Here is a 22,257-nt window from a genome sequence, read left to right as displayed (position 1 = left end):
CGCCACTGTCGCGGTGCCCTCAATTTGTGCTCATTTCGTGCGCCTTGGCTTTCCTGCCCTTTTCCTGCCGCGCAGCCAATTAGATTTCCTCTGCCGCCGGATCGAAGAAGAATCAAGCAGCCATGGCGAAGTACGACCTCACTCAAACGATTGCGACCTACTTGGATCGCCATCTGGTGTTCCCCCTGATCGAATTCCTGAAGGAGAACAGGGTAGGTTCACATCTCAATTCAATGAATTGCTCCATCATTGGGCAATTCTCGTCCATTTCCTCTTAGTTCGTGCGTTCAGGCACTAAAATCATCTTCATCACTCAACAAGATTTATGGAGAGAAGGAGCTCCTGTCGGCGCAGCTGGATCTGCTCTCCAACACCAACATGGTCGATTTCGCCATGGATATCCACCGCAAGCTTCACGAAACCGAGCCTCCGGCCACGTTCGCGACCAAGCGCGCTGCCGTGCTGGCCAGGCTGAAGGAGCTGAACGCTCTCTGCGCCCCTCTGGTCCGACTCCTGCAGGATCAGACCAAGGTCGCTGAATTGAAGGAAGAGAAGAACTACAACATCGAGTTCATCCAGGAGAACCTTGGGGTACACCAATTTGCTTCTTCAATTTATGCCATCATTTCGCCTCTACTGCAACCATCAACATGTTTAGGCTTGCCACAAATTAATTATGATTTTTTCGATAGGTGCCCGCTGGCTGCTTGGATCATCTCTATGAGAGCGCCAAGTTCCAGTTCGAATGCGGTAACTACTCGGGTGCTGCCGATTTCCTCTACCACTTCCGCACACTGAGCAACGACGCCGAGAAGAAGTTCAACGCCCTCTGGGGTAAGTTTGCCGCTGAGATCCTCATGCTCAAGTGGACCACCGCCATCGAAGACCTCAAGGCCTTGAAGGAAGCCATCGAAGCCAAGGTAAGCTTCATCGTGTCGTGGAATGCGTGCGCCTAGCTTCATCGCGACGCTCTCTGACTCTAGTTTCCCCTCTAGACTTTCAAAACGCCCCTTGTGCAGCTTCAGCAGCGAACCTGGCTCCTTCACTGGAGCTTGTTTGTATTCTTCAACCACCCCAACGGTCGCAATGGCATCGTGGACATGTTCCTGCAGGACAAGTGCGTCCCCTCCACGCATGACGAAGAGCGTCTGGTCGTTCCCACTCCATTACTGATCTGAATGGTTCTTCTTCTTTCTCCTCTTCTCTTTCCAGGTATTTGAACACCATCCAGACCACCTGCCCGCACATCCTGCGGTACCTGACGACAGCCGTTATCACGAACAAGAGGCGGAGGAACCAGCTCAACGATCTCGTGAGAGTGCTGCAGCAGGAGTCGCACTCCTACTCGGACCCCATCACCGAGTTCCTCGAGGACCTCTACGCCAATTTTGACTTTGACGCCGCACAGAAGAAGCTGCGCGAGTGCGAGAACGTACTGCTTCCCTTTACACATACACACTGGACTCTACGCTCAGCCGTTGACCACATGGACCTCATCTCTTTAGGTCTTGATGAACGACTTCTTCCTGGTCTCGTGCCGCAACGAGTTCATGGAGAACGCTCGTCTTCTCATCTTCGAGACCTACTGCCGCATTCATCAGACCATCGACATCAGCACACTGGCGCAGAAGCTTGATATGGACCAGGACGCCGCCGAGCGGTGGATCGTGAACCTCATCCGCAACGCGCACCTCGATGCCAAGATCGATTCGGCGGCCAACCATGTGATCATGGGCACGCAGAACCCCAGCATGTACGCGCCCGCCCGTCCGCTTTTTTTTTCGCGTTCTCGATGGGCCTCGTCCGTGCTAACCGAAACACGCCACAGTTACCAGCAGGTTATCGACAAAACGAAGAGTCTGTCGTTCCGCACTCACGTCCTCGCCAACAACCTCGACAAATACGTCGTACGTCCTTTCCCCTTCAACCTGCTGATTACGCCCCTCTCCTCGTGGCTCGTGCACGCACTCACACCTCTGTTATTACAGCAGAGCGAAGGCGACGACAAGGCTCAGGCCTAAGGTCGAATCTCTCCGGCTTGCGTCTTGCTTCCCCCCTCCCCACAAACAAATAAACAACATTCACACTCTGCCCTCCCTGCGGTACCGCCAAACAAGATAAACAGCGAAGGCAAGGTGAGTTGTTCTCTTGCCGTCTTGTGCTTCATCGGAGAGAGAGAGAGAGACTTTCGCTCCCGGCAGGCAGCTCTTGCCCACACCGCAACAAGGACCACCGGCACGCCGCCTACGTGACGCTCACAAGCGACCGCCGAGCCACTTGAAGGCGTCGAGGTAGCCCGTGCCATCCACCAGAGAGCAACGGAACACGCCGATGGGCCTCCCCTACCGTGCGAGATTGGGTGAGCTTGGCGCAGAAGCGATGATCATGGAAGGGAATAGTAGTGGGGCGGACCTCTTCGATGGAGTCCTGGAGCGCGAGGGCGGAGATGAGCTGGTCGCTGTTGAGAGATCCCTGGAGGTCGGACTTGTTGCCCAACACGACCAGGCCCTTGAGGTCCCTCAACGACGGCTCCGCCAGCAGAACCGCCAGTTCCTGGTGTGTGCGAGCAAAGAGAGGGTGGTTGAATGGAAGTGGCCTCCTCCATGAAGAAGGGAAGAATGTGGGCACCTCTCTGGCTTCGTTCAGGCGCTCCGTGTCGGAAGAGTCAACAACGAACACGATGGCGTCGGCTTCTACGAAGTAGTCGCGCCACCATGCGCGCACCTGGTGGTGGTTTGGAGAGGTGTGTGAGGCTGACGCGGCCACAGGGGAAGGAAGGGTTCGTGTATTGGGTACCTGTCGGTGGCCGCCCAGGTCCCACGCTCGGAACTTGACGCTGCCCACGTCGATCTCCTCCACGCTCGGGCGCTGCGTGGGCACAAACAGCCGCACTTCGCCGTGCTTGAGCTTGTGCCTGCAGGGCCGCAAAACAATGAGGGATGAGCACAGGAGGGATGGGGCTGCGTCAAATCGCTAATATGAGGTGGCACACATACAAAAGGGTTGTCTTTCCCGCATTGTCCAAGCCTGGTCAGTTGAGGGATTCAATCACGATTAATCAGCAACAAATCAAATTGTCATGATTTTGCAAAAGAAAGTGCACTCACCAAGGAGAAGGATGGTGGCCTCCTTCTTCCACAGGCCAAGAGAAGCAAGCAAATCCAACAACCAATCCCAGAGGAACGACATGTTGCAACAGCTTCAAGAGGAGCACTAGGATGAAGAAGAGAAAAGAGCGAAGAAAACCAGGGCACAAGAATTCGTCAGGCACAACCTACACATGGCTCACGGTTCGTTGGCCGAGTGCTCACACCTCTCCTCTGTGTGAACGTCATCGAAGTGAACGAGCGATAAGGCTCTTCACTCCTTCGAACTGTGTTCAACAAGACGACGAAGCTCTGGCAACCACTCGACAAAATTTCCAGGAAGACCGCAAATGCCAGAAGCCTCTTGGTGGCTGCCAGCGGCTGTTGTGGATAGCAGTGTAGTACCAGCGACCTCCTTCTTCTGACCCAAGCGCACAAGAAACAAGGAGTCACTCTAACCAAAGCGCACAACGTGTAGTGCGAGCACACGCTGAAGAGAGAGAGGAAAAAACAGATCATATAGGAAGATGAGACGCGCAGCGCTGGGTGGCACCAGAAGTGGCAGCGCCCTCTCGGGACTGCTGAGCCGTAGGGCACCACAGCAGGCAGGCGCAGTGCGCAGGGTGCTCAGCAGCGAACCTGCAGCATCGTCGAGATCGTCGGCGATGAGAACCAGTGCTGCATCCCGCTGGCCGGCAGCTCTGGGCACCTCCACCGTGCTCCTCCACCCTCCGGCCCTGGTGTTCCCGCTATGCCGTGGTTATGCCAATGGTACCCTCCCCTGCACCCCACCAGCATCAGATGCATTCATCGCACATCAATCGGTAGGACTGATTCTGTATTGCAGGCTACACTCGTGGCGGGCAGCCCATACCGCCGCCTTACGTCAACCCCGACGCCGCGGTGCCGGGCGATGCGCTGAAGAAGTACGGCAAGGACATCACGGCCCTCGCCAAGGAGGGCAAGCTCGATGAAGTCATCGGCCGCGACGAAGAGATCAGGCGCACCATGCAGGTCCTCTCGCGTCGCACCAAGAACAACCCCGTGCTCATCGGCGAGGTGCGTCCACTGTGCTTCCAGCAGTGCCATGCTCGGTGACGATTCCGTGCTGACGCTTGGTTGGACCCGCAACAGCCGGGTGTGGGCAAGACTGCGATCGTAGAGGGACTGGCCACGCGCATCATACACGGGGACGTGCCCGACAGCCTCAAGGGCAAGAAGGTGATCGGCCTTGACATGGGTGAGTCGCCCAGACTTGGCAACGAAACAAACACCACTTGGCTACACTCACACGACCGCTTCACGTCCCACCTTGATATCAGGAACACTCGTGGCCGGTGCCAAGTTCAGAGGCGAGTTCGAGGAACGCCTCAAGTCAGTGCTCAAGGACGTGCACGACCTCAAGGGCGAGGTCATCCTCTTCATCGACGAAATGCACACCCTCGTTGGAGCCGGGGTACGATCTCTCTACAAAACCAACCTTAGGCCTCCGCGCCTAATCACTCAACCAACCCACATCACAGGCTTCGGAAGGGTCGATGGACGCCTCGAACATGCTCAAGCCTGCACTCGCGCGCGGAGAACTGCATTGGTAAGTTCACACGCCGACCCCGTAACTCATCGGTTACCTCTATGCCAAGAGCTCTAACCTACGTCTTGGTCTCCACAGTGTTGGCGCCACAACGTTGAACGAATACCGCAAGTACATCGAAAAGGACCCGGCCCTGGCCCGTCGCTTCCAGTCGGTCTTTGTGCCGGAGCCCACCGTGCAGGACACCATCTCAATCCTCCGCGGCCGTACGCACACCTCCTCGTCGTTGTCAACACTCTCGCCTGCGTCTCTCTCTCTCTCTCTCTCTCGGCTGAACTCACCCATTCGTGTGCTGCGTTGCCATGACCTGGCCTGCAGTGAAGGAGAGGTATGAAGTGCACCATGGAGTGCGCATCACCGACGGCGCGATCGTGTGTGCGGCCGTCTATTCTCACCGCTACATCACCGACCGCTTCCTGCCCGACAAGGTACAGCGGCCTTCTCGCGCTCGCTAGCTCGCTCCACTTCGGCCAAGTGTTGTTGACACGTTGGTTGGGCACCTCCATGTCGTAGGCGATCGATCTGGTGGACGAAGCGGCCAGCAGGTTGAGGCTGCAGCAGGAGAGCAAGCCCGAGCAGATCGAGGACCTCGACCGTCAGATCATTACCCTCAAGATCGAGCTGGAGGCTCTGCGCAAGGAAACCGACCCGGCCTCCGCCGAGCGCCGGCAGAAGGTGGAGTCCGAGATCGCCCGCGTCGAGGGCAAATCACAGGAGCTCACCAGGGCCTGGCAGGAGGAAAGGTAACGCACCACCGCCACCCACTTGTGGCAACCGCTGCTGCCACACTGTGCTGACGTCACGCCACTGCATCTGTCCGATAGAGACAAGCTGCACAAGATCAAGAACCTGAAGGAGCAGCTCAAGCGAGCTAAGCTGGACTTGCAAAGGGCCGAGCGGAACGGCGACCTGGCGAGGGCCGGCGAGCTGGCCTACGGCATCATCCCAACCCTCGAGAGGCAGCTGCCCAAGGAGTACGTGTACTTGCTCCCCTCTCCCGATGACCTCTTGCGGCTAATTCAGAGCTTGATGACGTCACGGGGATAATGGTGTGTACCGCACCACAGCCAAGGGGCCGAGACGACGATGCTGGGCGAAGCGGTGACGGACAACGACATCGCGTTGGTCGTGTCGCGCGCTACCGGCATTCCGGTTCACAACCTACTGATGGGCGAGAGGGAAAAGCTTCTGCACATGGAGCAGGTCCTTGCATCGCGCGTGAAGGGCCAAAATGATGCCGTTGGCGCCGTCAGGTACACAATGCCCACCACTCGGCCGTGTGTGTGTGTGTGTGCGTGTGTGTGTTCTCTGAATGACCAACTCTATGTGGGACAGCAATGCGGTGCGTATTTCTCGAGCCGGCCTTCACTCGCACAGCCGGCCGCTCGGCTCGTTCCTCTTCCTCGGTCCGACGGGCGTGGGCAAGACCGAGCTGTGCAAGCAGCTGGCTTCGTTCCTATTCGACAGCGAGAACGCGATGGTGCGCATCGACATGTCCGAGTACATGGAGCGCTTCTCCGTCTCACGGCTCATCGGCGCGCCTCCCGTACGTTTTCCCTCGCCCCCACCGCACTCCACTTGCTTCCACGCGAGGCTGACGCACCATGGTGCTTTGATCGCACGTCGTGACTGTGCAGGGCTATGTGGGCTACGAAGAGGGCGGCACGCTGACCGAGGCGGTCAGGAGGCGGCCCTATCAGATCGTCTTGTTCGACGAATTCGAGAAGGCCCACAGGGCGATCCACAACATCCTCCTGCAGGTACGCGATACGCACTTCTCTCGTCTTCTTCGTTTTACGAAAGAGAGAGGTCTCTTCTTTCTTTGGCAATCTGGTGTTGCTGACTTCACTGATGTCTGCGCACTCAGATCTTGGACGAGGGACGCCTGACGGACTCGCAGGGGCGCAAGGTCGACTTCCGCAACACGATCATCATCATGACCTCCAACCTCGGCGCCGAGATCCTGGCCGACCTGCCGCCCGTATGCCTCCCATCTCACTGCGTGAAACGCACGGATTGTGTTGACACGTCGCCAATATTTCCTTTCTTTCTTTCGCTTGGGCAGGGCCACAGCAGCTCGGAAGCGCGCGACGCGGTGATGGGCGCCGTGAGGGGCGCCTTCACTCCCGAGTTGCTCAACCGTATCGACGAGATTGTGCTCTTCAACAGGCTCTCGCACGAGGACATGGACTCCATCGTCAACATCCAGCTCAAGGGTACGCCCCTCTCTTCTCCCTTTCGCTTTCGCTTTCCATGGAAAGCGTGGCGCTGACTGTGGTCCACTGCCCCCCCCCCCAATCCAATGCGCGCAGACGTGTCCAACCTGTTGGCCGACCGCCGCATCCAGGTCGAGCTCACCCCGGAGGCGCGCGAGTGGCTGGCCGAGCGCGGCTATGACCCCGTCTACGGTGCTCGCCCGCTGCGCAGGATCATCCAGAAGCACATCCTCAACCCTCTGTCGCGCGAGATGCTCAAGGTACCGTGTGATGTGGTTGTTGTTCGACGTTGTACCCCTTCGATAACGACGACGGTGTGTGGTGCGATGGTACCGCAGGGTGATGTGTTGGATGGCGACTTGATACGGATCAGCAGGAAGGCGGTCGACCCCGAGGAGGTGTTGAAGAATACCGCCGCCACCGACAGCTGGAGCTCGGCGCTCGAGGAGCTCGACCTGGAGGTGGTCCACACCGAGCAGAGCACGCCCGAGGTCCACAACGCGAAGCCCCTCCTCAAGGCCGAGTTTGGCGTCGAGGACGACTGAGTTAAGGGCTGGGCCAGCCAATGCGACACTGTTTCCAACAGTGTTTGCAAACCGCAGAACATCAACATTGTGAACATCCTCTGCACACACACGAGGAGATGTTGGCACAACATAACACAACGTTGGGGCACAACTGGCGCGTTGTGCAACCGTTCGTGCAAGCTTATTGGAAAAATGGAAACGACGCCCGAGCCTGATTCGTCCGGGATGCTGTTGCAGTACCTTATCTGGCCTTTTATTATTGTGCCGTGGATGAGCTCTCAGGTTGTGTTGTCACAAATCACACAAGCCCTTAAATCCCCGCTCAGCGAATGAACGTTCAGGTTGTTCAGAAGGGGCAGACAAGGCCGACACCGGAGGGTTGCACGGTGGTGAAGCCTCCGCCATTGGCCGCGCGCGGAGATAAAACCCCAGTGTCTCCGCGTCTTCTTCTTCTTATCTGTCTGCCGCCCCGTGCACACAGCACCACACTCCCTTCCTGTCGTATATATCTTCTTCTGCAAGCCGGCCATGCGAACGGCCGCTCTCTCCTTCTTCCTGCTCCTCGGGCTCGCACTCTTCTGTAGCTCCACCAGTACGCACCCTCACCGCGTTCGGTTTCGTTAGCCACTCCTGCAGGAGTGTGAGGCAACCATCTCATCTCATCTCTCTTGATTCCTCTCCTCTTCTCTTCGATCTGTTCTCGCTGCGAACGTAGATGGTGCAATCGACTTGGGCTACCCGGACAGATGCTTCTTCAGTGTGGGCAAGTCGTCATCGGGCGCGTGGTGGTTCATCGATCCCAAGGGCGCCAAGTTCTTTTCGCACGGCGTCGATGTCGTCACCTACTCGGGCGACTCTCCTGCTGGCGGTACCTAACCCCCCACTACGCCTTCTTCGACGTTCTTCGCATCACCAGAGCGGAGGGTCACCTATTTAACTCCGAACACTAACTCAACTCCGACGGCGCAGGAACTTCGGCGTACAACGCGGCGGTGAAGGCCAAGTTCGGCAGCCAGTCGGCCTGGGCCGACTCGGTCGTGTCGCGGCTCAACTCGTGGAAGCTCAACACCCTGGGTGCGTGGTCCGACACGGTGGTCATCACCAAGGGCCTCCCCTACACCCGGGCCCTCAGCCTGGGCAAGGGCTTCGATACGTGGCTCGGCGGCTTGTTCCCGGACGTGTTCAACCCGGCCTGGGCTGCGAGCGTGATGACCGAGGCCCAGGCCGGCTGCTCGCCGTACCGCAACGACACCAAGCTGATCGGCTACTTCCTCGACAATGAGGTACAGCCCCCTGGTCTGGGTCAAGAAGTAGAAGGTGCTCAACGAGACCCTGGTGTATGCTGCGCAGATGTGGTGGGGACCTATTGGAGACCGCGGTCAGGACGACTGGCGTCGTCCGGGCACGATCCTGGACCAGATGCTGATCTCGCTCTCGACCACTGCGCCTGGTCGCGTGCGCGCCGTTTCGTTCCTCAAGAGCAAGTACCCCACCATTCAGGCCCTCAACACCGCCTGGTACGGACCAAGAGGCTGATGGGCCTGAACTTTGACATGAGCAGCACACTCACACACCTCGCGCCGATTGCAGGGGGACAACCTACGCGAGCTATGATGCCATCACCACCATTCCCGCGGCCTCGACGGCGCACACCACCGACTCCAACAACTTCGGCTACCTGGCTGCTGCCCAGTTCTTCAACGTCACCCGCACCGGTGCGCTCCCCTTCTTCTGCTTCATCAACCACCTCCCAGCGACACTTTCATTTGCATTTCATCTCACCAGCCAATGATGGGTGGTCACACAGCGATCAGGACCTACGATCCGTACCACATGCTTCTGGGCGTGAGGTTCGTCGGCGCACCGACCGAGGGAGTTCTCAGGGCTGCGGGCGAGTACAACGACGTGGTCTCCATCAACTCCTACCCCAGCACCAGCGAGCCCAGCGGCCCGCCCACTTCGAGGATCACCACCATCTACAACGCGGCCAAGAAGCCGATCCTCATCGGCGAGTTCGCTTACAAGGCCGCCGTACGCGTTCATCTCTTCCTCATTATCAGCGCAATCACACTACACTACTGTTTATTAATAACACACCAATACATGTTCACAGGACTCTGGGCTGCCCAACACCAAGGGTGCCGGCCTTCTCGTGGCCACCCAGGCCCTGCGCGCTGAGGGCTACAAGAACTACACCACCAAGCTGGCCCCGTTGCCTGGCCTGGTCGGCTTCCATTGGTTCCAGTGGTCTGATCAGCCGGCCGAGGGTCGCGGGAGCGACGGCGAGAACAGCAACTTCGGCCTCGTCAACAAGAACGGTACTGTCCTTATTATGACGCGCTTGAACTATCATAGTTCTGCGATCTCACAGTGCGTCTTGATTGTGTGCACAGACGCCACCTACACTGCGCTGACGAACCAGATGACGACCACTGGACCCCAGCTCTGGACGCTGCACGAGAGCTCCACTTCTGGCCTGTCTGGCGCCAAGTGCTATAGTACGTATTGCCAATCAAGCATTGCTTGCAAAGAAGCAGTGGTCCGCTAGATCTACTCATCCGATGATATTAACTGTTTTACCACACAAACAGCCTCGCTCACGTGCCCCAAGTCGTGCTCGGGCCACGGCTGCTGCAACACCAAGACCGGCGAGTGCAAGTGCGACACCGGTTTCCACGGCTCCGATTGCTCCACCGACGCCAGTACGCCCGCACCACGCTTCGCGCTCGATCGCACCGTTCTGCACTTCGACGCATGCAACCTGCATGTTAACGTGATCTCTCCCCAATCACAGCCAAGTTTAGCGTGACTTCGTTTGGCAGCGCGCTCGACACCAACATGTGGTCAACCAGTACCTCGGCGTCGGGCAGCCAGGCCAACCAGGCCGCCAGGGTGTCGACGTCGTCCAACCAGCTCAAGCTCTCCATCGCGCCCTGCACCACAGCGGCGCCGTGCAACGGGTTCAACTTCACGGCCGGGTCGGTCTACACCAAGTCCGCCTTGTGGGGCTTTGGCGTCTACACCGCCCGCTTCAAGGCCCCTTCCGTTACCGGCTTCACTGCCCAGTTCGAGGTGCGTGTGATTAAGCTACACACGCACGACACGACACCACACGACACATACCAACAGCACCCTAATCTATTCACTGTGTATGTTAACAGTTGAACAACCGTGCCTCGCCGACCAACGCCATCACGTTCCGCGTGCGCGCCAACCAAGACGGCTCCAACGGCGGCGCGCTCGACTACACCATCAACGGCAAGTACAAGTACCTCAAGTGGGTCGGCGCCCTCGCGATCGGCAACCCGTCTTCGGCCTTCCACGAATACACCATCCGCTACATGCCCACCTACTTCTCGTTCTACGTCGACGGCACCCTGCTGGCGACCTACAACGCCACCACCTCCGGCAACGGTCTTCCCACCACCACCATGTCCGCCTCGCTCTACATCTCGGCCACCAACACGTCGCCCAAGGTGAGCGATGCCTTCTTGGTCAGCTCCGTGACCTACCAGCAGATCTGGGGTGCCACCGCGACCTGTTAGTCTCAGGCTTTGGCTATGAGGACACATGTACTATCTATGTTGCGTGAACGGTTGTACAACACTTTCACCGCACGCTCGTTGAATAAGAGGCGACGATGCTCTTATCTCATTGGCACGAGGCTTTTATGTACAGACACAAAGAGCGGCGAGGGGACCCTGAAGAAGGTGGTCTTTCTTCTTGTGGGCCGGGGACGAGGCCCCCTTACTCCACGTAGTCGAGGTCTTCCGGGACGGAGAAGCTGGAGTTGAAGGCCTCCTCCTCGATGCCGAACTTCTCCGAGCACCACTTGCGCAGCGTGAGGATGTTGTCCGTCCACCTGTTGGCGGCGTCCCGCGCTTCGGCAATGTCGCTCTCTGTGAAGCCAAACAGAGGCTGCGTTAGACCAACCCACAGAGAGCTGCAGGGCTGGAAGGCTGGTGCTGCACGAACCCATGTCCTCGATGAGCTCCGGATCGAACTCGATGTACTTCTTCAGCTCGGCCTTGAGCTCGGCATTCTTGGCCTTGACCTCTTCCAGCCTGGCCAGCTTGGCGTCTCTTTCGTCCGACTCTTCCCTTCCCTTGGTGGAAGCGCTCTCTTCGGAGTGGAGGTCGTCTCGCTTTCGCTTGAGCACGTCGACTTCTTCTTGTAGCTTGTTGATGATGTTCGTTTTCTGTTGTGTTCCGTTCGCCGCGTCAGCTAACCAGAGAGGGTAGTGGAGGCGGAGCACAAGGTTCTAGCTCTTGTGGAAGTGGTGGTCCAACGTACGGTGATCAACGTTTGCGATGGGAAGGACCAGTAGTAGTTGGTGGTGCCCACCTTGTCGAGCATGATGTCACCGTCGTCCACGAGACCTTGTGCCACATCCTTGACTGACTGAGGCACTACACGAGGCCAGCGATTTTCAATATCAGCAGACAGTTAATCACAGAGCACGTAGGCCACTCGTACCAATGCCCTTCTCCTTCTTGGCAAGATTCTCCAATTCCTTGAGCGTAAAGGCATCTTTCTGCAAACGCGATTAATGTCAGAATTCATTCATAACATTCACTGGACGGCACTGGGCAGCAGGTGTACCCTTTCGTGAAGCAGGTCAAGCAGGCGCTTCCTCTTCTCCTCGTACGATAGTCCCTTCTTCTTTGACTGAAGCCATTACATGAAAAAGAGATGAGGCACCGCACGAATCATGTGGAAGGCCATGAACTGCCAGACGTACCATTCTTGTAGGGCTTGTATAAAATCGGTTGTGTGATTAAAATTGAAAGGAGTAACGGCCAGATCGTATTTGTTACAATTTGTTAATTCCAGGTAAAACGAATTTTTGAATCGGATTTCTGCGAATGATAAAAACCAGTAAAAAATAATTTAAGCTTCTTGTGCAGCGTTCAAGAAAAGCCAACACCACGAGATGGAGGACCAGGAGGTGCAAATCGCCACGTTTAGCTCAGTCACGGGGGCTGATGCGGAGGCGGGGCGCTTCTTCATGGAAATGACGGGTTGGAACATGGAGGTACCGCCCCAACATTATTATTAATCACCTCCAACCAATTTATTTGATTTTCTTTGTTAATGCAACACTCTCGATCTGGGCATGTTGGGTTTGGTGCACTCATGCTGGGGCTCTACGCCCCTGCTTTATAGCAAGCCATAAGCGCCTTCTTTGATCAAGGCGGTGTAGCGGCCCTGCCAGCCCGGTCGGACCCCGTTGACGTCCCGCGCCAGTACACCCCCCACACCCAAGCCTCCTCTCTGGGCCTCGCCTTGCAGTGTGCCATTGTCACTGACCGCTGCGGCCGCCGTCCGCGTGTGTGGCATCATCATCATCGTCATGTTGTGAAGAATGGACGTGGCAAGGAGCCGGTCGAGAGAGCCGTGTCGTTTGTCGCGAAGGCCTTTGGTGGTCACCTGCAGAAGGGACTCCGGCAGCTGCTCGCAGCGCGAATGTTCACCGACGTCACCCTCAACGTCCTGCAGGAGAACCAGGAGCCCGTCAGCGTCCCCGCCCACAAGTTTGTGCTCTCCATGGCCTCGCAGGAGTTCAAGCTTCTCCTTTGTGCGTCTGCGCTTCACTTCTCCATTCGCTTGCGCTGGCTTCATGGAGTGTAGTTTGTTTGTTTGTTGTGGCCCAAACGCTCATCAACTTGAATTCGCTGTCACTCGCTACAGGGAACAGCTCCAAGGACATGGAGAATGGTGATCGCTCCGTTATGCCCTTCAACGTCTGTTGTGTTGGTGCGATTGCTCACATCTGTGCGCGGCTGGCTTTGGCTTTGTTGGTACAGCCATGGACGAGGAAGATGCGTGCGAGGTGAAGGAGGTGGACGTTGACATCGGGAACATCCCGCTTCGCATCTTCAACTACATGCTAGACTTCATCTACACCGGTACGTACGAAGCGCATCTGAACGTTCTTCCTCTTCTTCTTCTTCTTCCTCTTCTTCTTCTTCGTTCACTGCGGGCGAGATGCTGACCAGCGCTATGCATCGCTTTCGCAGGCACGACCTCGTTTGCCGAGTCCGACCTGCTACTGCTGATCGAACTGGCGTCCAAGTATCGGGTCGTCTCCCTTCGCGAAAAGTGCGGCGAGATGCTCTACGATGACAACAAGGACGTCGCGTCGCTCATGGTAGTCCTTCCTTCCGGTGTGTGTGTGTGTGTGTGTGTGTGTGTGTGTAACGACAATTGTTGTCGCTTCTCTCCGTCCTGCAGGAGATTGCAGCCAAGTACGGGTGTGTCAAGCTGGGCCAGCTGTGCGCTCAGTATTTTGCCCGCAACTGGACCAGGGCCTCCAAGGACGGGACGCTGATGCGGCTCAACCCGGGGATGTGGGAGGAGCTTCTGCGTCGCGACGAGATCGAGGCCTACGAGGAGGACATCTTCGCCGCCGTCATCCGATATTCGCAGGACCAGATCTATGAACGGTTCGTGTTGTGTTGTGCGTGACGCTCATTCGTGCTTTTTTAATCTTCGTTCCTCCTAATTGGTGCTTCGTTGCGTGGACGTACCCGCGCAGAGCCGATCGGGTGCTGGAGCAGCTGCTGCCGCTGATCCGATTCCCGTTACTCGAGACCCGCTTCCTGCTGGAGGACGTGGGCAAGAACCCCATTCTCGAGATTCTGCCCATCACACACGAGCTTCTGCACGAGGCCTTCAGGTCCCACTACCACGCCTTCTTGCTTATTATTATTTATTTATTTATTTATTTATCACATGATAATATAATACGAATATTTACGTAATTGTGGTGCCGTGAACAGGTACAAGCTGTGTCCGGATCCACATCTCACACAGGCAGGCCGGTGCAAGCCACGGAAGGGTACGTGTAGTTAGCCACAGCTTGGTGTGTGTCGTGTGTGTCGTGTGTGTCGTGTGTGTGCGTGCTGTGGTGTGACGAACAGCCGCCGCCGTGTCTGGCTCTGGCTTCTCGCGCAGGTGCGCTGAGGTGGTCAGCGACACAGAAGAGCGGAGACATCGTGGTGAGCGATAATCGAATGACGGCGTCCTACCGGGCCTCGTCCGCCGCCAACCGGTGGAACACCGTGCTGGCCGAGACCTACGTCCGAGCGTACTACTCCCCCACTCCCCCCACTCTCCGCAATGGCACTGTTGCGTGTGGGCTCACCACGCACTGAGTCCTCCAGGCCGGGCAAGCACACGTTCTACATTCGGGTGGACGCCTGCAACTCGGGCTGGATGTTCATCGGCGTGGCCACCAAGGACTGGAACGGTTGGCGCAGCTCCGGAGGTGCCGGCGGCCGCGGCCGAGTTCACTCTGCTACCAGTACGCCAACAGCCAAGCGCTTCTTTTCCGTCGGCTGTGTCGTGTCGTGTCGTGTGTCGTGCTGTCGTGTCGTGTCGGTGCTTGTCGTGTCGTGTATCGTGTGTGTGGTGTGTACACTCATGGTTGTGATGCTGCAGCCTATATTGGCAATGTGGCCCCCAGCTGGTCCATTGCCTCGTCTGCGGGCTGGGGCAAGACCGACGCCGGCGGCTCCAACGTGCCCTACGGCAACGGCTTCAGCACAGGTACGCGGCTGTGCGTACGTGCACGCGAAGGCGAACCTCACCCACCACTTGGTGTGTTGGCGATGGTGATGCAGGTGATGTGGTCAAGCTGGTCATTGACTCAGACGAAAAGACGGTGTCGTACGCCGTCAATGGGTTGGATCTTGGCGTCGCCTTCACCGGCCTCCCCCATGAGGTGCGGCGACCAGCTCCCCCTCTCGATAGCAATCGTGGCTGATCACTCACGCCTTCCATCGCTCGGCGCTGTGTGCGTGTGGTGTTGCAGTTGCGGGTGGGCGTGACACTCTACGGCCCGGGCGATCGCGTCACCATTGTGCAGGGAGACAAGAAGACCTCCGACTGATCTCATCATGTTCTTGTGTTGAGGCAGCTGCAATTTTTTTTTAATGACGTTGTTGCTTCGCTTTCACGATGAGTTCAGTGGCTTCGCTTCTTGTTCTTGTTCTTCCTCTTCTTCTTGTTGTTGCTCTTCTTGGTGGTGGTGGCCGCGGGCGGAGTGTCGGTCGCGTCAGTGTCAGCAGCTGCAGCGGCCGCGGCCGTAGCCTTGGCCTGGGCCGCCACCTCGGCCTCCTTGGCCAGCTCGCTCTCAAACTCCTCCTCGAGATCTCGCTCGCCCGTGCGCTTCTCGAACTCGGCCTTGGAGATCTTGCCGCGCTTCAGCTTCTTGAGCAGCCGCTCCTCCTTGAGATCGTTCTCCAGCTCCTTCCAGTCCTCCTCACCGTCATCGTCATCGTCGTCACCATCACCATTCTTGTTGAGGCCCATCCGCACCTCCTCGATCCGCTTGCGCTTGTTGTCTTTGAGCATCTTGCGCTTGTCGCGCTTCTCCTTCTTGAGCTGGTTGCGGCTCCACGGCGCCGAGTTCTTGACGTCGGCGCCCTTCTTGCCCACCTTGGCCCGCTTCTCGGCCTCCTCCTTGAGGCTCTTGGCCAGCTTGATCTTGCGCTGCTTCTCCTTCTTCTTGTCCGTGTAGGGCACCGCCGACAGCTCGATCTCGACCGGCGTGAAGTCGTCCACCTTCTTGTTGCGGGTCTCGGGCATCGACGGCAGCTGCACACGATCACCACAACCCACCGTGTTGTCAGGCGAGGAAAAAGCGAAAAGAGAAAAGAGAAAAGAGAAAAGCGAAAAGCGAAAAAGAGAAATGACGTACGCGAAGGAGGGAGAAGGCCATGGCGAGCTTGCCCAGGTTGAGGCGCTCGAACACAAAGATGTACTTGTAGTGGTGCTCCTTGTAGCCGCGCACGAAGGAGACAAAGGCCAGCTTGCTCTGCAATCGGAGAGCACAAGGATAACGTCAGCGAGCCACTCGCAGACACACGTAGCTAAGCGCGACAACGGAGCAAAGCACCTTTTCCATGAGTTCTCGATCTTTGGTGGCGGCCTGGCGCACGATGGGGATCACGTCCATGACGTCCGTCGCCTTTTCCATCTCCCTGAATGGCACGCCCTTGTACTTCATAAAATCTGATGGATGACACGCGCCATTGTCAGCGACATGCTGTGTGTGTGTCGTGTGTGTGTGTGTGTGTGTCGTGTGTGTGGTGTTACCGATGTAGCCGGAGGAGGTGTCGTTTTCGTGTGGCATGATGAAAGCGAGCGCATTGCCCTCTCGGCCCATACGAGCGCTGCGGCCGATTCGATGGACGAACGTGTCCGGGTCCTGCGGCGGGTCGTACCTGGCAGCCAAACGTATGTGCGGTTCGTCAACATCAAAAGAACGAAGCGAAGAGTGTGCGAAAGAACGAAGAGCGTGCGGGGGTGCACGTACTGGATGATCCAATCGACGTCGGGCACGTCGAGGCCTCTGGCCGCCAGATCGGTGGCGAGCAGAGCGCAGCCGTTCTTCTCCGAAACGAACTGTGTGTCGTATGTGTGTCGTGTGTGTGTCGTGTGTCGTGTGTGTGTCGCAGGTGAGCTTTCCGCACCAAAACGCTACTGAGATGGAGGGACAGGCGCCGCACCTTGTTGAAGACGAGAGGACGCTTCTGCTGGGGCACCTTGCCGTGCAGCGAAAGGAATTCGAAATCTTCGGGAATGGCCTTAGACTTCTTCAGGACCGTCAACGCCTGCAAGTGACCATTCTTTGCGTTTAGCGCGTGTGTGGTGGTGTCGTGCGTGTCGTGCGTCGTGCGTGTCGTGCGTCGTGTGTCCGTGTGCGTGTGTGTCGTGCGTCGTGTGCCGGTTGAGTGCGTACCCGGTAGATGTAGTCCACGCACGCACACGTCAGGAAATAGACGATGATCTTCTGCGAGGAGTGCGTCGTGATGAAGTGACACAGCTGCGCCAACTTCTCATCGCTCTCGACCGTCATGTACCAATTCGTAAGCCTGTCTCCGATTGGCATGTGAGTGGGTGCGCGACTGTGTGCGCCTGTGCGTGTCGTGCGTGACTCGAAAGAATTGTTGTTTGTCGATCAACAATCACGTACGTCAGGGGAATCTTCTGGTTCTTGACCTGCGCGCCCTTGGTCCGCACTTTGACTCCGACACGAAGCGGATTGCGCAGGCCGGCTCGGGCGAGGTGCTCCACCTCTTGCGTCTGGGTCGCGGAAAAGAGGCCCTGTTGACATACACGCATGACACACAACCGTGTCGTGTCGTTGGTCGTGTCGTGGATCGGAGTTAAAACGTCTGCGCGTGAGTGGTGGAGGGCAGGGCCGTGGGTGCGTACGGTTCGCCTCTGTTTGGGCAGCCTGTTGAGGATGGTGTTGATCTGCGGCCGGAAGCCCATCTCCAGCAGCCTGTCGGCCTCGTCCAGCACGAGCACTTCGAGGCTCCTGGTGTTGAAGACGTGGTCCATCTTGTTGATGATGTCCTCCAACCGGCCGGGCGTGCCAATGATAACGTGACCACCCTCCGCCTGGAACTTTCGCATGTCTGCTCACCACACACACACACACACACACAACTTATGAGTTAGTGGGTTGTGCCTGGTGGTAGCTATGTTGTAGGGTGTGCGCACCGTGTGACAGCTCCACGCCTCCGATGAAGACCTGGAGCGTGAAGGACTGCTTGCCGGGCGTGCCCTTCAGGTTCTCGATGAACACCTTGGCGATCTCGGTGATCTGGCTCGCCAGCTCTCTGGTCGGGGTGATGATGAGTGCGCCCACCTCGTGCTTCTTCAGCGGGTCCTCCCTGCGCAGGAGCATCTCGAACAGGGGCACCAAGAAGGCCAGCGTCTTGCCCGACCCCGTGCACGCCTGGCGAGCGCCATCGCACTGTTGTCAGCCACCACACACGACACACACGACACACACGACACACCGGCGAAGGGCTGATGAATGTGTACCTCGACGCAGACGTCCTTGTAGGAGAGGAAGAGCGGGATGGTGCCGGCCTGGACGGGGGTCATGCGGTTGAAGCCCAGCTTGTTGGTGATGATGTCCATCACGCCTGCCGACAGCGCCGGTGTGACGTCGTCCCAGCCCTTGTTGGTCACCTCGCCGTAGAGGCCGCTGGGCCTGTGGGGAACCACTTGGCCGGCCGCGGGCGCCGCTTGTACCTCCTCGCCTTCCGTCGTTTGCGCCGTTTGGTCGACCATCTCTTGTGCGGCCTCCTGATCGTTGTTCTCATCTTTCGAGATTTTTGCGTTTTTCTTCATTTTCTGAGATTTCCTGGTTTGGCCTATGGCCGCGATTGCCGTCTCGTCCACCTTCTGCTTCTTGGCGGGTGTCTCATCTGCAGTTTTGCCATTGGATGCCTCAATCGCTGTGGGACTCGCCGCGGCATCATCAGGTTGAATTGATTCCTTTTTTCCATCTCGCGTTGAATCGCCAGATGCCTTCCTCTTCCCTGCCGCCCTCTTCCGCTTGACCCCGTTCGCACTCATCACCCAATTATAAATGTAATGAATGAATGCTCCGCAAGTTCGAAAAATAAATGATAAAATAAATACAAACACAAAGAAAACTGAATATTTCTTTTTGACCTCGCGAGCAATGTGGCTGCTGGTGGCGGTTGTGCTGGCCCTCGTGGTGGCCGCCATCTTCTTCTTGGGCTTGGGATCGAAGGGTGATGGCAGTGTGGTTGCCCGACCAACCATGCCCTTCCTCCCGCCCCGCTTCGTCGTGCTCGCATTCGCGTGGTTGCTCAACGCCCTCGCTACGTTGCGCGATCGGGTGCTTCCGCCCGAGATGAAGATCATCGAGATGGTGCATGCCCACTGGCAGACCCAGGCTCTCCACGCCGTCACCCGCCTGGGCATCCCCGAAGCCATTCCCCTCACCCTTCCCGCCGGCGCCAAAGGTACGTCACCTCACTACTTACGTGACTCATCCTCCGTAGACTATTTTTTATTTAAATAATATAATAAAACATTATTTATTGTGAAGAATTCATTTCAAAGGCTTTATTTATTCGAATAAATAAGAAATTGGTTTTTTAACTTTTATTAAATTCTGTGCAGCCTGGCCGTCAGTGGAGAGTGTGGCCGAGCGAGTTGGCGCCAAGGACGTGGACCTGCTGTACCGCACGCTCCGCCTGTTGGCCTCGGTGGGCGTGTTCAGGGAGTTCCCCGGACGTCGCTTCTCGCACACGCCTTCCTCGGCTCTCCTCCGGGCAGATCACCCCGCCACCGCCAAGTGCGATTCATAGTCACACTCGCACAGCTGAAGTTGGAAACTGTTCGCTCACACTTGACCCTTTCTCTTTCTCTTTTCAGGTCCACCGTTTCGTGCTGGGCGCAGTCGCACTACAACGGCTGGCGTGGTCTCCACCACCAGATCGCCACCGGCGGTACGCTCCACTCGGTCCCGAGTATTGGCGGGAAAGAGCCGGTGGCTCATTCTTAGAACAAACACGTCGCGCTCTTGTGTGTGTGTGTGTGTGTGTGTGTGAGCAGAGATGGCGTTCATGCACATGCACGGGGGTAAGGACCTCTGGCAGTACTACAATGAGGACGATAACAAGGAAGAGCTCACCAGCTTCCAGAAGATGTTCGATGAGATCAGCCGTACGCGTCTCCACGTCTTCTTTCCTTGCTTGCTCTCTGTCCTGCGTCCCGAGGCACATATGGACTCATTTTCTTTCTTCCTCTTTCTTTTGTTTCCTTTGCCGCAGGCACGATGACGGGTCCCCTTGTGTGGGACTTCGATTGGGAGCGGGTGGCCAAGGATGTTGGCCGTAGTAAGGACCTGGTGGTGGCTGACGTGGGCGGCGGACTCGGCGGCGTTCTCGCCATGGTGCTCGAGGCACTCCCCCAGGCCAAGGTATCCATCGACGCGAAAGTCGAGAATCGTCTTTGCTCGCACTCGTGATGGCAACTGATCTGCCAATCAACCGCTGCTTCGGACCACAACAGGGCATCTTGTTCGACCAGTCGACAGTGATCGAGCGGGCCAAGAGCTCCGAGCGATGGACCCAGGGTCCGCTCCAGGAGCGCATCGCCTTCGAATCCGGTGAGTGACAAGTCAGCCGACCGACCACCCCAAGACCCAGCTTACGGATTCTCATGTCTTTTGTCTCTCCAGGCAGCTTCTTGAACCGGGTTCCCTCGGCCGACATCTACGTCATGCGGATGATCCTGCACGATTGGCCCGGTACGATGATGTGCAATTACATGTATTAAGTAGCTTGTCGATGACAGGCCCCATTAGCTGACGCATGCCAATGTGCGAACAATACGTATTGTAGACGATGTGTGCGTGAAGATCCTCGAGAACGTACGCAGGGCGATGAGACCCAACGGTCGGCTCATCGTAGTCGACAGCTTGCTCGCGCCTGAAGGTACGTTGCACTCACCCCCAGCTCAGCCGTAAGGTGATGGGCACCATTGTCTCCACAATTTGGCTGACTACACTCTCTCTCTCTCTCTCTCTCGATCGAGTGTAGGTCAATACACCAGGCAGGTCCCTGTGAGCGTGGAGTTGCAGGACCTGCACATGGCGGTGATGCTCAACGGCAAGGAGCGCAGCGAGGTCCAGTTCCGCGAGGTGTTCGAAGCCGCCGGCTTCCGCATGCTGAGCGTCACTCACACTCGCGGCATCTTCCACCTCGTCGAAGGCGCTGTCGCTCAGTGAGGTCTCTCTCCCACGCTACGCTGTCTGAAACAGACTTTCACAAACGCTTTGTCTTTGATGATTTTTTACACTTTGGTGGGATCTTATTGGTTAAGAGTCCAACAGAGGAAGGGACTGGGGCGACAGCAGAATCGTAAGGGGCCAGCTGCCCACCAGGCACACCACAACAGCAGGGCAGCAGACAGGAAGGCCACGTCGGGGGCATCCTGGTTGGGGTCGCCAGTAGGGGACAAGGTCACGTCGAACATGAACTCCACATCCAGGACGAGGTCGTTGTTGGGAAGAACGCGTCCCTCCAGGATGTTACCGAGCAGGGCGCTACCCCCGGCCACAGCACGACATAGTACAGGAAGAACGTCATCAAACCACCTTCCTACGTACATATGCGTCATACGCTGGCATCAGCAAGCCGATGCGATCCACCAGCTCTTCCATCTTGGCCTGTGGTCTTTCTTCGGTCAGCTGCTCGCCCATTCTCTGCTGAGGGCGCACACTCTGCGTCGTGTCGCCACCAAGAAAGGAAAGCTGGATTTTATGACAACTGGACAAAGAAATAGAAAAGGAAACGAAGGGAAAAGTACAGGCAACCGGCGACATTTCGGTCGTTCGTTTCGGGTGGTCCGGCTGCACGATCAGGGTGTCAGCAAGCGGACCTGCTTGAAGCGACCACCAGCCAACACTTGTACGTAACTACAGCACCTCACAACAAAGAATCACTATCTGTAGCTGATGCGCGTGTTTCACTTTGCTGCTCTGGCTGCGGCCTTGCTGGTAGTGGCTGCCACCATCCTCTACTCGCCTTCCTCCACTTATGCCACTCCAACCTCTTCCTCTACGTTCTCTTCATCCACCACTCCCTCTTCCCAACCATTCGCGTCGTGGGCAAACGAAGGCGCTGCATTCCCCTTGCCTCCTCGATGGGTCGTGCTCGCCTTGAATAGGGTGCTCGCCTGGCTCCAGAGCCTACGCGATGCGATCCTCCCTCCCCAGCTGAGGCTGCTCGAGCTCCACTTCAAGTTCGTGCACAACCGCGCCCTCCACGCCGCCGCCACCCTCGGCCTCGCTGACGTCGTGCCACCAGAGCCAGACCAACTGGTACGCGACCTGGTGTGCTCAGGTGTGGTCTGTTCGAGCGAGAAGCTAATGATGTGATTGCCTGGTGAACAGTGGCCGACGTCGAGCGAGATCGCGCAACGGTTGAAGGCCAGTGACGAAGAGTTGGTTTATCGGTTCCTTCGGCTGCTGTCGTCCATCTGCGTGTTCGAGG

The 22,257-nt window shown here is 57.4% G+C and overlaps 9 protein-coding genes across 9 annotated transcripts; 5 read left to right on the top strand and 4 right to left on the bottom strand.

The window, feature by feature from the left end:
• Positions 1 to 122: 122 nt before the first annotated feature.
• On the top strand, positions 123 to 2,021 carry ACA1_369870 (eukaryotic translation initiation factor 3 subunit E, putative; the record flags this gene model as incomplete). Its single annotated transcript, XM_004340216.1, has 8 exons — positions 123 to 212; positions 292 to 591; positions 693 to 920; positions 1,020 to 1,117; positions 1,213 to 1,432; positions 1,506 to 1,753; positions 1,829 to 1,907; positions 1,989 to 2,021. The coding sequence occupies 8 exons, from the start codon at positions 123 to 125 to the stop codon at positions 2,019 to 2,021; spliced, it is 1,296 nt and encodes a 431-aa protein (XP_004340264.1).
• Positions 2,022 to 2,255: 234 nt separating this feature from the next.
• On the bottom strand, positions 2,256 to 2,913 carry ACA1_369860 (GTPbinding protein SARA, putative; the record flags this gene model as incomplete). The annotated part of the gene is made up of 4 exons (XM_004340215.1): positions 2,256 to 2,342; positions 2,413 to 2,553; positions 2,629 to 2,724; positions 2,797 to 2,913. Coding segments are annotated over 4 exons (441 nt in total), but the record flags the coding sequence as incomplete, so codon positions are not given.
• Positions 2,914 to 3,751: 838 nt separating this feature from the next.
• On the top strand, positions 3,752 to 7,438 carry ACA1_369850 (ATPase with chaperone activity, putative; the record flags this gene model as incomplete). Its single annotated transcript, XM_004340214.1, has 16 exons — positions 3,752 to 3,857; positions 3,934 to 4,145; positions 4,221 to 4,326; positions 4,409 to 4,542; positions 4,610 to 4,677; positions 4,756 to 4,883; positions 4,996 to 5,105; positions 5,191 to 5,420; positions 5,502 to 5,651; positions 5,745 to 5,930; positions 6,055 to 6,223; positions 6,315 to 6,437; positions 6,545 to 6,658; positions 6,743 to 6,893; positions 6,990 to 7,153; positions 7,232 to 7,438. 16 exons carry the CDS (start codon positions 3,752 to 3,754, stop codon positions 7,436 to 7,438), a joined length of 2,358 nt encoding a protein of 785 aa, XP_004340262.1.
• Positions 7,439 to 7,948: 510 nt separating this feature from the next.
• On the top strand, positions 7,949 to 10,965 carry ACA1_369840 (EGFlike domain containing protein; the record flags this gene model as incomplete). Its single annotated transcript, XM_004340213.1, has 11 exons — positions 7,949 to 8,012; positions 8,136 to 8,288; positions 8,390 to 8,703; positions 8,735 to 8,937; positions 9,011 to 9,135; positions 9,228 to 9,451; positions 9,534 to 9,738; positions 9,814 to 9,918; positions 10,012 to 10,122; positions 10,215 to 10,492; positions 10,582 to 10,965. The coding sequence occupies 11 exons, from the start codon at positions 7,949 to 7,951 to the stop codon at positions 10,963 to 10,965; spliced, it is 2,166 nt and encodes a 721-aa protein (XP_004340261.1).
• Positions 10,966 to 11,167: 202 nt separating this feature from the next.
• ACA1_369830 (meiotic nuclear division protein, putative) lies at positions 11,168 to 12,145 on the bottom strand (the record flags this gene model as incomplete). The annotated part of the gene is made up of 6 exons (XM_004340212.1): positions 11,168 to 11,319; positions 11,396 to 11,618; positions 11,714 to 11,817; positions 11,897 to 11,954; positions 12,023 to 12,088; positions 12,122 to 12,145. The coding sequence occupies 6 exons, from the start codon at positions 12,143 to 12,145 to the stop codon at positions 11,168 to 11,170; spliced, it is 627 nt and encodes a 208-aa protein (XP_004340260.1).
• A 208-nt stretch (positions 12,146 to 12,353) lies between these two features.
• ACA1_369820 (BTB/POZ domain containing protein) lies at positions 12,354 to 15,314 on the top strand (the record flags this gene model as incomplete). Its single annotated transcript, XM_004340211.1, has 14 exons — positions 12,354 to 12,455; positions 12,587 to 12,655; positions 12,785 to 12,998; positions 13,112 to 13,138; positions 13,228 to 13,329; positions 13,441 to 13,571; positions 13,655 to 13,866; positions 13,959 to 14,099; positions 14,203 to 14,261; positions 14,378 to 14,510; positions 14,587 to 14,726; positions 14,864 to 14,971; positions 15,046 to 15,146; positions 15,237 to 15,314. 14 exons carry the CDS (start codon positions 12,354 to 12,356, stop codon positions 15,312 to 15,314), a joined length of 1,617 nt encoding a protein of 538 aa, XP_004340259.1.
• A 74-nt stretch (positions 15,315 to 15,388) lies between these two features.
• Positions 15,389 to 18,514, bottom strand: ACA1_369810 (DEAD/DEAH box helicase domain containing protein; the record flags this gene model as incomplete). Its single annotated transcript, XM_004340210.1, has 11 exons — positions 15,389 to 16,021; positions 16,125 to 16,241; positions 16,323 to 16,438; positions 16,595 to 16,650; positions 16,743 to 16,831; positions 16,936 to 17,040; positions 17,169 to 17,301; positions 17,403 to 17,533; positions 17,645 to 17,850; positions 17,936 to 18,191; positions 18,263 to 18,514. 11 exons carry the CDS (start codon positions 18,512 to 18,514, stop codon positions 15,389 to 15,391), a joined length of 2,094 nt encoding a protein of 697 aa, XP_004340258.1.
• A 397-nt stretch (positions 18,515 to 18,911) lies between these two features.
• Positions 18,912 to 20,990, top strand: ACA1_369800 (Omethyltransferase domain containing protein; the record flags this gene model as incomplete). The annotated part of the gene is made up of 9 exons (XM_004340209.1): positions 18,912 to 19,218; positions 19,379 to 19,553; positions 19,634 to 19,707; positions 19,814 to 19,924; positions 20,032 to 20,180; positions 20,273 to 20,369; positions 20,442 to 20,510; positions 20,605 to 20,697; positions 20,803 to 20,990. The coding sequence occupies 9 exons, from the start codon at positions 18,912 to 18,914 to the stop codon at positions 20,988 to 20,990; spliced, it is 1,263 nt and encodes a 420-aa protein (XP_004340257.1).
• Positions 20,991 to 21,080: 90 nt separating this feature from the next.
• ACA1_369790 (uncharacterized protein) lies at positions 21,081 to 21,464 on the bottom strand (the record flags this gene model as incomplete). Its single annotated transcript, XM_004340208.1, is given in 3 exon segments — positions 21,081 to 21,135; positions 21,153 to 21,308; positions 21,385 to 21,464. 3 exon segments carry the CDS (start codon positions 21,462 to 21,464, stop codon positions 21,081 to 21,083), a joined length of 291 nt encoding a protein of 96 aa, XP_004340256.1.
• Positions 21,465 to 22,257: the final 793 nt, after the last annotated feature.

This window comes from Acanthamoeba castellanii (genome assembly GCF_000313135.1).
Source record: "Acanthamoeba castellanii str. Neff unplaced genomic scaffold scf7180000084664, whole genome shotgun sequence".
Lineage (NCBI taxonomy): Eukaryota > Discosea > Longamoebia > Acanthamoebidae > Acanthamoeba > Acanthamoeba castellanii.
Note: the sequence above shows the minus strand (reverse complement) of the source record. Positions and strands in the feature narration are given on the sequence as shown.